Source organism: Danio rerio, chromosome 21 (genome assembly GCF_052040795.2).
Source record: "Danio rerio strain M-AB ecotype USA chromosome 21, GRCz13ab, whole genome shotgun sequence".
NCBI classification, from domain to species: Eukaryota; Metazoa; Chordata; class Actinopteri; order Cypriniformes; family Danionidae; genus Danio; species Danio rerio.
The window spans coordinates 33,982,613-33,996,705 of record NC_141041.1 but is presented as its reverse complement, the minus strand read 5'-3'; the positions used below and the strand labels follow the sequence as shown (position 1 = coordinate 33,996,705).

At 30.4% G+C, this 14,093-nt stretch overlaps 2 protein-coding genes across 5 annotated transcripts in view; one reads left to right on the top strand and one right to left on the bottom strand.

Annotated features, from left to right (window-relative positions):
* lcp2a (lymphocyte cytosolic protein 2a) overlaps positions 1–7,624 on the bottom strand; it is a 40,308-nt gene extending 32,684 nt beyond the window's left edge. For 3 of the 4 annotated variants that reach the window (XR_015519492.1, XR_015519493.1, XM_087299329.1), the window contains exons 1-3: positions 7,262–7,624; positions 2,052–2,114; positions 1,209–1,255 (exon numbers count right to left, since the gene is read on the bottom strand). Coding sequence is in view for 2 of the 4 variants with exons in the window: in XM_087299329.1 (XP_087155455.1) it covers positions 1,209–1,255; positions 2,052–2,114; positions 7,262–7,339 (188 nt within the window). In the remaining 2 variants the exon portion in view is untranslated. 4 annotated transcript variants of the gene reach the window in all.
* Positions 1–14,093, top strand: part of timd4 (T cell immunoglobulin and mucin domain containing 4) — a 1,098,921-nt gene that overhangs the window by 136,223 nt on the left and 948,605 nt on the right. The gene's annotated exons all lie outside the window — the stretch shown is intronic.

Here is a 14,093-nt window from a genome sequence, read left to right as displayed (position 1 = left end):
CAAAAATAAAACAAAATACAACTCTGTCATCATTTCCTTACCCTGCACTTGTCTGAAACCAATTTGAATATCTTTCTTCTGTTAAAGACGAAAGAAGATATTTTTAAGAATGACATAGCTGCTCCCCATTGACTTCAATAATTATATGGAAGTCTATATGGAAGGCCTCAGCGACTGCTCTCTTCATAATATCTTCTTTTGTGTTTAACAGAAGACAAATAAAAATTCTTTTAAAACCACGAAGAGAGTGAATGATGAGTTCGTTTTTTCACTATCGCTTTAAGAGTTTGTATAAAGGTATATTTTAAAAGGAAATTGTCCGTAGCTTCATAAGTTTTTCAGCTTTGATCTTTACTCAATAAAATTTTGATCTAACAAATTGACCTTAACTGATATTTTATGAGTTATGATATACAGTTGAAGTCAGAATTATTAGCTCCCCTGAATTATTAGCGCCCCTGTTTATTTTTTTCACCAATTTCTGTTAAATAGAGGGAAGATTGTTTCAGCACATTTCTAAGCATAATAGTTTTAAAAACTTATTTTTAATAACAAATTTATTTTATCTTTTCCATGATGACAGTAAATAATATTTTACTTGATATTTTTCAAGACACTTCTATACAGCTTAAAGTGACATTTAAAGGCTTAAATAGGTTAATAAGGTGAACTTGGCAGGTTAGGGTAATTAGGCAAGTTATTGTATAACTATGGTTTGTTCTGTAGATTATCACAAAAAAAATTAGCTTAAAGGGGCTAATAATTTTGTCCCAAAAATGTTTAAAAAAAATTAATAACTGCTTTTATTCTAGCGGAAATAAAACAAATAAGACCTTCTCCAGAAGAAAAAAGATTATCAGACATACTGTGAAAATTTCCTTGCTCTGTTAAAAATAATTTGGGAAATATTTAAAAAAAAATAAAATAAAATCAAAAGAGGGCTAATAATTCTGACTTCAACTGTATATTCTTGATTTGTCATCAAATTGTCGATTTGTCAAGTTACATTGCGAAAAATGGCTTATTTTTTGGGGATTTCTGTCTTAAAGTGTGTCTCTGAATGGAGTAACTATTGTAAAATCAATGGCAAACAAAATGAACAAGTTCTGTGCTGTAACGTAATACTTAAGCGACACAAAATAAACTAAGAAAATAAAACTAGAAAAATGAATACATGAGTACAAAATAAAACTATAATCAGAACTTACGGTGCATGAAGCTGTGGAAACCTTCGAAGGTCATTTTCAGACATATTCTGAGGAAAAAAATGTATTTCATCATCATAAGATTGCATATATATACGGTGCTCAGCATAATTGAGTACACTCCATTTTGAAAATTAATATTTTTATCAAATTCTCAGTGAATAAAGGCAATTTATTTTGGTGCATTTAAACAAAACAGATTTATTAAATAGATATATTTATTAAAATAATATTTTAGTTACAAACATATTTAGAAATTGAAAGATAATACATTTAAATTCAGAAGAGGATTTTTCCTTTTTTTTGTATTTAATATTTTTCTATAACAAATAAATTTGGGTGTACTAGTTTCAGGACCATTATTGCAAGTTATTTTGTTAGATAAGCTCCAGATTTGGCTTCAGTACTGACTAATCTAAAGTATATGCACAAATATAATATTGTATAGCTTCCTATTCAAAATATTTAAAAGATAGATTTGAGAGGGGTGTACTTGCAGAGCACTGTATGTGACTGTTTCGGAGTTGAACATTTCTTGGTCACTAGGGTTTCTAATAACAGCACACTTCCTATATTTTTGTTCAAGGGAAACAATTATGCTATAATGAGTCAAGCCACAGACTTCATCTGCTTAGTAAAGGGAAACGTTTGGTCTCTTTAAATAAAAAAAGAACTCACAAAAATATTATCGCAAACTGTACAGCATCAAAAAAAATACTTCCAACTATTGTGACAAACAAATTTATGACAAACAGTTAATTCTAGTTTCTACTGTCTGTGATCATAACAGAGTGGTGACACAATTTTGGTCACACAGTGAAACTGTTGGTCTTAAATTGTACATACCAGGAATCTTTGTCCATTGATGTTAAATCGCTTGACAACATTATCACACCCTGTCAGATTCCGCTAAAGATAATGAAAAACACAGTATGTTAGTTGAATACACAGGGCCATCCACACACACACACACACACACACACACACACACACACACACACACTCACAAAGAGAGAGAGAGACATGTGCGCACAACACAACATCAATACACTACAACACAACAGTTCTCCAGCCTCATTTTCTTCTCTCGTCTTACTTTCTCTGAAAAACCAGTCTGACCGTTCAATAGTTGCCGTAATGTGCCAGATTAACACAGTCATGGTCAAAATGATTGTCACATTTCTTAGATATGAGCTGAACACTGAAAATAAAGCACTTAAAATAAACTTTCGCTGAAAATTAGACAATTAAAAAATATTTTTTAAGGGACAAAAGTATTGGCACATGGCATGTATTACACATTGTTAAAAATAAGTTGGTAAAAGTGCATTCAGACATTTTAGAAATTGTTGTGCTATTTGTAAAAAATGACTCTCATTTATCATAGACTGAAAGTCTTTATAGTGATTTAATCTATATATGCTAACCAACTGAACATCAATATGTTCTAAACATTTATGAAGGATTTCTCTAATATAAAAATAAAACAGTAAGCCGGCATTTTCAGGTTTTTATTTTCTCTCTATATTCTAAACAAATATCTGTTAATTTAGTTTCCGCATTTTGTGATTCAAAAGTGTTTTCTGTTTATTTATGGTGGTGCATTATGGGATCTTGAGGCTATAAGATTAGAGGGATTATTGGAATTTGATCTCTGCTTTGGCGACTTTTGATGTTAAAAATTTAATTCTACAGTTTAACTAAGTGACTTTTATTGACATTTATTGACATCAAATAAGGCTGCACGATGTTGAAAATAAATTAACATTGCAATATTTTTTTTTATTTCACGAGTTCACACTTACAGTAGATATCACTTGATAATAGCAAGTTTGGCATGCTGTCCCAGGAGAGAACTCTGAGCTCAGAGATAATTGAGCCCAGGGCTTCCGCCTGGTCAATGAGCATGTAAGGTTGGTACAAGATCAGGTAGTTCTTTTAAGGGGGATTCTTCAAAGAATGAGGATAAGGGAGTAATCCTAGACGGGCTATTTATAGTGAGCTTGGAATAATCCGATTGGCTTACTAATGATTACCGATGAGAGACCAGCCGCGATCAATCATATCACGTGCTCCTCGCAAATTAGTTTGTGAAACTTCACTTTGCGATATATATATATATATATATATATATATATATATATATATATATATATATATATATATATATATATATATATATATATATATATATATGATTACAATATCAGCAAATGACTTAATATCTTGGAAAGAATTGATAATGTTAGATCGGTTGGGATGATTCTGCAGTAGGAGGGCATCTCTATGAAATCTAATAAACGATCTTTAAAATTTTGGGGGTTTTCTGTGCTATTTGAAGTGCATTTCTGTATTTGCATGTGTGGTGATTATTTTCATGCACGAATTTATTCAGACATTGATGAACTAATGTATATTATTTGCATCTCCATAAAATATAATATACAATCTATAAAGTTTTTGGGGTCTCGACACATTTTCATTTGCAGTGCATTTCTGTATTTGCATGTGTTGTATTATCATGCATAACAATCTATAAATACAATCAAGAAAAAGACTCATTTGAAATAAAGTGTTTTATCATTTCCCGAGTCTACCAGTATTTAAGTACAGTAACTGAATAATAAATATCAAAATAACTCAATAAAAAGAATCATTTTACCACAAATGGTACAATCTTTATTACCTGAATGCTTTTAAAATCATTATACAATCACAGGCATCAAAAAACCATGTAAACGATAAATTATATTTCAAACTCAACATTGCATATATCCTGCAATGTGACTATTGCAAAAGATCACATTGAGATATTAATGCTGAATAGATCTATTGTGCAGCCCTAGTTTGAAATAATATAATGTATAAGAAATAATATATGGAGAAATAAGTCGGTAAAATAACTGAAAAACTGCAAGGTTACAAGGTTTTAATACCATAATATACAACACCAACAATATATCACTTTAAATTACTAAAAATGTTATTTAAGTCACTTTTTCAAACTTTTCAAGATCAAAAGTTGTTAGAAGAAAGATCAAGGTCCCATAATGCAAGAAATAAAGAAGGAAAAATCACAAAATATGGAAAACTGATCATTTATGGATATTTTTACAATGTAGCACAAACTCTTCTATAGAGCACATCAATGTGTGATGTGCTAAACATCTGCAAAAGAACGTTTATGTACTTAATGTCTACAAAAAAGGTGTATTTACTCAAATCACGGAAAGCATATATGTGCTTTAATAATTAATTGGTGGTACATTCCACTGTGGCGACCCTTGATAAATCAGGGACTAAATCGAAAGATAATGAATTTATATATATGTATAAATCTTTTAAATAACATTGATGTCTTGAATGTCTAGAAAACAGTTACTGTACACTCTAAAAAGTTGTTTCAGCACAAATGTGAGCCAGATATGGACAATTGTTGGGTTTGTCCATATTTGGGTTGAATAAGAGCTGCATTTTAAGAGTCTATGTGCTAAATGTCACATAAATATGCCCAAATGTGCTTAACATCTGTAAATGTATATAAAAAAATATGTACTAAAAATATAAAAAATAAAAATAAGTCATCAAAATATATGTACTGGATATCTATTAGAAAGAAAGTCTATATTTACCAATTGTCTATTAAAGGTCATCATGACCAATAAAAAAAACATATATATGTATTGAATTCCAATAAAAGATTATCTAAAGAAGGTTTAAAAGACCTGTCTAAAAAAAGACAATGTATATGTATTAAATGTCTCTAAAATGCCCTAAATATTTACTGAATATACAGTTGAAGTCAGAATTATTAGCCCCCCTGAACTATTAGCCTCTGTGTTTATTTTTTCCCCAATTTCTTTTTAATGGAGAGAAGACTTTCTCAACACATTTCTAATAATAGTTTTAATAACTCGTTTCTTAAAACTGATTTATTTTATCTCTGCCATGATGACAGTACACAATATTTAGATATTTTTCAAGATACTTCTATACAGCTTAAAGGGACTTTTAAAGGTTTAACTTGGTTAATTAGGTTAACTAGGCAGGTTAGGGTAATTAAAGCAAGTTATTGTATAACAATGGTTTGTTCAGTAGACTATTAAAAATATATATAGCTTAAAGGGGCTAATAATATTGACCTTAAAATGGTTCATAAACAAATAAAAACTGCTTTTATTCTAGCTGAAATAAAACAAATGAGTGTTCTCCAGAGGAAAGAATATTATCTATTTTACTGAATGTTTATAAAAGGCCCTATACATTTAATGTATGTGTATGTATTCATTAGTATATATTCATTTAAACAACAGTTCTGTCTGGTTCTTGAATCTGTTTGGCTAATATCCATGCGATATTTTGCCAGTTACATCACACAAAGGCCTCTTCACCCTTCACCTCTGTGTATTACTCCGCCCTTACAGCAAGCAACAAGCAGGCTACAGTTTGACAAATATTACTGTTGTTAGACAACAATATGTACTTTTGAGGCTTTTTTAGTCGAGAATGTAGTTGTTTAGATTGCAACTATGCAGTTTATTTGTAATAATAGTGCCTATTTTAAAATATTTACAATTTCTGAGACCTCGTCAGCAGCCAAAGACGGTTGACGTTGTCTATCTACAAGATGGCGCCAGAACCGCATAATAAGCCCTTTCTCAGTGTGTTCTCTTGAGCGCATATAAAAAGCTGAAAAACTGAAGCCTTATGGTTTTTAAGATGGACCGGATAGAGTTAATAAGAAGCTGCAAATAAGAAGCTGGATTCAGCCTTGTTCCTCCTTATCGCAAACACAACAGCAGTCTGGTGAGAAATCTCTGTAGACTGATGACATTTCATGTCACGTTTAGCCTTATAATCTTAAAATGTGAGCAAAATTTGCTGTTTTGTCATCACCTTAAGTGGGGTCACACACCAGAAGCGCCGCTTCCCATTACGCTATAGAGAATCAATCAAATGCTATAGCTCTAAAGTGACGTTGGTGAATTAGTAGTGGCTTCTGCTGTTTTGACATCAGCTGCAGATGTGAATGAATGGCGGAAGAAAATAGTTACTAATACAAAAGGGTTTTAGACTCTTGTGTTTGATTTTCGTTTTTATGTACAAGATTTTGGCTTCGAACTGTGCTATAAACGCAATATCACACGAGTAATGTGCTATGGCTGTATATCAGCACTGTTGGGGCGCTAAGGCTCTCGGCCTGCGGCCTTGTGCCAACGCACGCCTCCCACCAGTGCTGATGTACAGCCATAGCACACTACTCGTGTGATTTTGCTTATATATATATATATATGAGATCAAATTTACTGAATATATCTATAAGACCATCTATATTTACTGAATGTCTCTAAAAAGCCCTATATATTTATTGAATATATATAAGACCATTAATATTTACTAAATGTCTTTAAAAGACCATATATATATTTATATACTGGATGTCTATAAAAGGGCCAATATATTTACATATATATATCTATATCTATATATATATATATATATATATATATATATATATATATATATATATATATATATATATATAGATATATATATATATCTATATATATATATATATATATATATATATATATATATATATATATATATATATATATATATATATATATATATAAAAGACCCTATATATTTACTGAATGTCTTTAAAAGACCACATATTTACTGAATGTCTCTAAAAGGCCCTATATATTTACTGAATACAGTATTTATAGATCATCTACATTTAGTGAATGCCTATAAAAAGACATACATTTACTGAATTCCATTTTATTGAATCTATATACTTATCGTGTGTGTATAAATCCAACATCCAAAAAATAATGAATAAATGTGGTAAATATCTTTAAAAGCATGCTGTATGTGCTGACCAAGTCGATACATGCTAAACATCTATGACAGAATATCTGAACTGAACATCTATTAAACAACAACCGATTACACAACAATATTTTTACATTTCAACCCATTTCATTGTACAATTCAATTCTAAAGTTACACAATTGAAAGACACAAAAAGAGAAAGTAACCTACAGTACCTTCTTCAGAAAGTCTGCCAAGCTATGTGAATCCCAGTTCAGAACCTCAGCTTTGGACGGCAAACTTCCAAAACTCATTGTTTTTCACTGATGAATATAAAATCCTAAATGCTTACAAGCATCCAAAAAAAAAAAAAAGCAACCACTCTCAGATTGAGTTCACACTTCGTCTGACACCGAACACGAGGAGACAAACGTGTCAGCTCTAAAAAAACAAACCAAAGAAAGCCAAATAATGACAGAATCACCCAGTTGCCGATCCAGAAATTAAAGAAATTACTCAAAATTCAACCGACATTTTCTGAAAACACGAAAAAACCCAACACCCCGGATTTGCCTGAGCTGAGTATGAAAAGAAAGAATGACATCCACTTCCCCATAGACTTCCTGTTAATGATTGTTTTGACAAATAGGGGAAGTACAGCCCCTTCACAAAAAAAAAAATTCTTAATATTACATGTGTTCACCAATAAGAGTTTTCCCCTTCAATAACCGCCTGATTGTCACTTATTCATGATATGAAAGGTTGTCTTAACATGCGTACACTGTAAGAAAATAAACTTTTTATTACAACTTTTAATTTTTATTTTATGTTGTTATGTGTAACTCACTAAAATAAGTTAAGCATGTTTCGACTTATTTTTTAAGTCATAAGAGCTGCTTTACATCAATTTAATGCAATGCAAGTTGGCTTGTAAGGTTAATTCAACTCAACGAAACATTTAGAAAAGGACTTTTGCTGTTTGTTTAAACTACTTATTTGAAATGGGTTGAAACGACACAATTCTTAAGGATTTTTTTGTGAAACAACTTAATTGTTTTATGTTCAATCCAGATAAATTTGTACAAACTTTCAAGTTAGCTTGACCGATTTGTGTTGAGACAACATGAAGGAATTGTGTGGAACCCAACATTTTTGAAAGTGAATATTCTGTAACCACTTCTTTTTTTTTTTTTTTTTTAACAAGGGATCTAAATAAGACTGGAATAAGACATTAATATGTGCTTTATAATAAACAGGCAGTATAGTAATATGAACAATGATAGTAATATAATAACACAGATGGACAATTAAGAACAAATTGTGTGTTTGACATCTTACTAGTCACTTTAAAGAATTAGATGCTGACTTGTTGAATCAAATAAAATTTTCAAGTTGTAAAAATAAGTGCTCGAAAAAAGTGAAAAAAAATATTTTAAAACAATTTTTTATAATTTTTTTTTTCACATTTTTCAAGTGCTTTGGACTGACTTTTGCAGTTTCTTCTGATGAATCCCTTACCCAAAGATCACCGACACATTATTTAAGCTACGCCTGAGCACTTTTGGTTTGATTTTAAATTTACAAGTCATTTAAACTTATGTTACAAGAAAGAAAACTGACATAAAACATCAATTTGAATCTCAGATAATTGAAATGTTAAAACGTGATTGATTAACGCATTTTGTGTTAAATTAATATAAAAACATGTTTGTTTGTTTACTGTGTAATAGTCTTTTGGTTATAAGCTTAATTTGCTTAAAAATATATAGCTTTTTATTGATGTACACATTTCAACAAAATTTACAAATATATACACAATAGCAAATATATAATAAATATATGTACAGTTATTTAAGTCAGAATTATTAGCCCCCATTTGATTTTTTTTTTTTTATATATTTCCCAAATAATGTTTAACAGAGCAAGGAAATTTTCACAGTATGTCTGATAATATTTTTTCTTCTGGAGAAAGTCTTATTTGTTTTATTTCGGCTAGGATAAAAACAGTTTATTAAAAAGCATTTAAAAGTCTAAGCCCCTTTAAGCTATATATTATTTCAATAGTCTACAGAACAAACCAACTTTATACAATAACTTGCCTAATTACCTTAACCGCCTAGTTAACCTAATTAACCTAGTTAAGCCTTTAAATGTCACTTTAGACTGTTTAAAAGTGTCTTAAAAATATCTAGTTAAATATCATTTACTGTCATTATGGCAGAGATAAAATAAATCAGTAATTAAAAATGAGTTATTAAAATTATTATGTTTAGAAATGTGCTGAAAAAAATCTGCTCTCCGTTAAACAAAAATTGGGGGAAAAAATAAACAGGGGGGGCTAAAAATTCAGGGGGCCTAATAATTCTGACTTCAACTGTGTATAAATATTATTTCATTTATATATAAATAAATTTATTTATTTCCTTTGGCTTAGTCCCTTATATATCAGAGGTCGCCACAGCAGAATGAACCGCCAACTATTCTGGCAAATGTTTTATAAAGCGGATGCCCTTCCATCCCAGCACAATATCTATATATATATATATATAGGACACAAATAATATGATGACATTAATTCATTTTATTTTTGAATTCTTAATTACTCACCCACTGGTTAAAAAAATGTATTAAAAATAATATATAAAGTGACAGTTGACATGAAACTCCCTGTGTTTGCGTGGGTCTCCTCCGGGTGCTCCAGTTTCCCCCACAAGTCCAAAGACATGTGGTATAGGTGAATTGGGTAAATTAAATTGCTTATATGTATGTGTGTGAATGAGTGTGTATTCCCAGTAATGGATTGCAGCTGGAAGGGCATCCGCCGTGTAAAACATATGCTGGATAAGTTGGCAGTTTATTCTGCTTCCGCGACCCCTGATTAATAAAGGGATTAAGCTGAAAAGAAAATGAATGAATGCATGAATGAATGAATGAGTTCACCTGAAACTGAAATTACTGCCATAATTTACTCAAAGTCCATTTGTTTGCCTTTATGAGTTTCTTTCTTTCTTTTCTTTTTTTAGCTATTGACTTCCATAATATTTTTGTTCCCATGGAACAGCTGCTACATGTTAATATGTGAATGGCTGTCAGTTTACAACAGGGGTGCTCAACCCTGTTCCTGGAGATTTACCTTCCTGTAGATTTCAGTTGCTGCCCATTTCAAACACACCTGCCTGTAATTATCAAGTCCTGTTCAGGTCCTAATTAATTGGTTCAGGTGTGTTTGATCAGGGTCAGAGCTGTGTTTTGCAGGAAGGTAGATCTCCAGGAACAGGATTGAGCAGCCCTGGTTTACAACATTCTTCAGAAAATCTTGTTCAACAAAAGAAAGAAATTCATAAATGTTTATAGAGTAAATGTTGAGAGTGAGGTAAACTATACTGTTTTAATTAACAAGATAATTCCATTCAGTTGAAATGAAACACATTAGATAAGATTATTATAATTTTTACTCTGTACATATTCTTTTAAAACATGTTTTGAAACAGGACAAAAGATCAAACTGTACTTGCAGAGAACTGTAAATAAATAGTTCCTTGCAACAGACAATGCCAGTAATATAATATATTTGGCTAGTATCATGTCAGCAGAAATCTTTATTATGAATAAACAATCTTCCCATGCAGAAGTCATGTTTTTTTAACATTGGTTATTTGCAAGCCAATGAATCTGCATATTTATCAGGTTTTGGAATCGATGTTGCTTTTTTGTTGTTAAAATCGAATAAAGTTTAAATTCCTTGTGTCTTCTATTTGCACTTAAAGAGACAGTTCATCCCACAAAAATGAACATTTATTCACCATTTACTCACCCGTATGAAAAAAACACTAAATATTTTTGAACCCATGTATTAAACAGTATATATTATACTACTTAACTCTTTGTTGACGAATGGCACTTCATACTGTAGTATTAACTAACTGATAATAAATAATATACTTTAGCTTTTACTATAGTAAACTGTGATGTAGTATAATATGCCCAATAGTTGTAAAAAATTACAGTATTAAGTAAATTTGTCTGTATTATTATTGTTGTGTTACATTAACAAATACATAGAATTAATTCAAGAAAATAATTCAAGCGCTTTACTGTAATATGGTATAAAAACAGCATTCACTATAGTATTTTCCATATGGACAACCTCGAGTGGTGCTTTTTACTGCTGAACATAAAAGAAGATATTTTGAAGAATGTTAAAAACAAATGGTCATTGGTAATAATCATAAAGGATACTATAGAAGTCAATAACCCACGTGTTTCCAACATTCTTCAAAATATCTTCTTTTGTATTCAATGGTAAAATATTCTAAATGGAGGGCAAATAGGTTAAGTGGTGAGTACATTTAAATGTTTGTGTGAATCATGCATTTAACCACAATCCCCTACAAAAACTAAACAATAATTAATAATATGTATTACAGACTGTTTACCGAAAACTGTTAACCAGAAAAAGTTGAATGTTTTTATACATTTATAGCCCAAAATGAAAACTGACTCACAAACTGACACGATATTTTGTTTTTCTGCTATATATATATATATATATGAATACAATTTGACCAGATGAGTTCAGTATCTCTATTTCGAAAGAATTCATAACTTTAGACTGATATATATAATAAATATAAAAAACTATATTCAATCATAGATAAATACAAAAAATGAAAATTAAATAGCTGTATTAAGACACAGGAATTGAATAATCACATGTAAAATAAAACTGCATAGTCTTTAAGTAATCTTTAAAAATCATCATTAAAATTACAAATTGTAATATTTTTATGCTTGAATAATAACCATGCCTCAAAAACATGCAAATAATAAACTATAATCCAGACTCAACATTGCATATGCTGTGATGTGACTATTGCGAATGATCACATTGCAATATTGATGCTGAAACGATATATTGTGCAGCCCTATTCCAAACCTTAATGAGTTTGAGTTTTTTTTCTGTTGAACACAAAAGAAGAAACTTTAAAGAATGTTGGAAACCTTGATTTCCACAGTGAGAAATAAACACAAGTGGAAGTCAACAGTTACAGGTCCACATTCTTCAAAGTATCTTCTTTTGTTTTCAACAGAAGAAAGCAACCCAAACAGCAAGTGTGGGTTCCGCAAATGGTGACAGATTTTTTTTTGTGTGTGTGTGAACTATCCCTTTAATCTGAGTGAGTAAGTGGCTGTGACCTCTTTAACACTGGTTTTAGTCCACGAACGTCTGCATTCATCAACACCCACAGCTGGAAAACATGACTTTCAGCTCACAGTTGCTCCTCTTTTTTGAATGCAGGGCTGTTAGTTCATGGAAATAATTTGCTGAATGAGCTTCCATCGCTGAACATCATGTTTTGAAGTAATTCTGATGCGTATTTGATTCACAAAGCTGATAGAGTTATCATTTATCCGTTCATTTTACATCATGCAGCGAATTTCACGTATACATTACCGCATCGCCTCGTCACACGGTTATTTCCATTTCCTGTGAAGTCGAAAGTGGGTGTATTAAATCGGTCTGGGGGTAAAGTCAGCGGTCTTGATTGTCATCCTGTTGTTTATTTATGTCAGTGATGTTTGACGAAGATCCCACACTGACTTTTATTGTAGTGGAAACCATCGTTATTACATGCGAAATTGTGCAATGGCTTATTAGAGACACTAAAGTCAGTATTTACTTCAGACACGAGTGCTGATTTTAAATAGTTTGTTTACTGATAAAAAAGTGCAACAAATAGGCCTATTATACTACTATAATTACTAAATATCATATACTTAAATGTTATATACTAGGCCTATATATACTAACTTCTACTATAACTTATGTTTAACATGTTATGTTTATATATATATATATATATATATATATATATATATATATATATATATATATATATACATACACACACACACACACACACACACACACACACACACACACACACACACACACACATATATATATATATATATATATATATATATATATATATATATATATATATATATATAAACATAACATGTTAAACATAAGTTATGTTTAACAGAGCAAGGGAATTTTCACAGTATGTCTGATAATATTTTTTCTTCTGGAGAAAGTCTTATTTGTTTTATTTCGGCTAGAATGAAAGCAGATTTTAACAAAAAAAAATTAAGGTCATATTTTTTGGACCCTTTAAGCTATATATTTTTCTACAGTCTACAGAACAAACCATCGTTATACAATAACTTGCCTAATTACTCTAACCTGCCCAGTTAACCTAATTAACCTAGTTAAGCCTTTAAATGTCACTTTAAGCTTTATAGAAGTGTCTTGAAAAATATCTAGCATAATATTATTTACTGTCATCATGGCAAAGATAAAAATAAATCAGTTATTAGAAATGAGTTGGTAAAACTAATATGTTTAGAAATGTGTTGAAAAAAATCTGCTCTCTGTTAAACAGAAATTGGGGAAAAAAATATTTAGGGAGGCTAATAATTCTGACTTCAACTATGTATACACTCACTACTGCTTACTGGCGTTCAGTTTTTCCTCATCTCGGACAAAATAGAGGTGTCATATTATTATTTCCTCTTTGTTTGTGCACAGTGGCAATGTGTTATTAGTAAGCAAATGAGCTGACAGAACGTTCTGGCTCTTATTGAAGCACACAGATGAACCACTTCCCTTTGTAGATCAACATTTTAGTTGGTTTCTGTTGCAATATTTATTTGGTAAAATGGCTTTTTTTCATTGACAATGTTGTGGAAAGCATTTAGTACTTCAGACTTTAGATTTAATCTGTTTTGTGGATTTTTTTATGGCCAGTGTATTTGTTAATATATATATATATATATATATATATATATATATATATATATATATATATATATATATATATATATATATATATATATATATATAAAATGAGAGCCCATTGCGCCATCAGGTGGTGATAGAAATCGATCAACTTAAAAAAAAAAACACTTTGGTGTTTGCTGTTATTAGTTTAACCAAAATAAACTGTTGTAAAAATGCATCAGATATATTTTTTTCTTTTTGCATAAATCTATTAATTAACC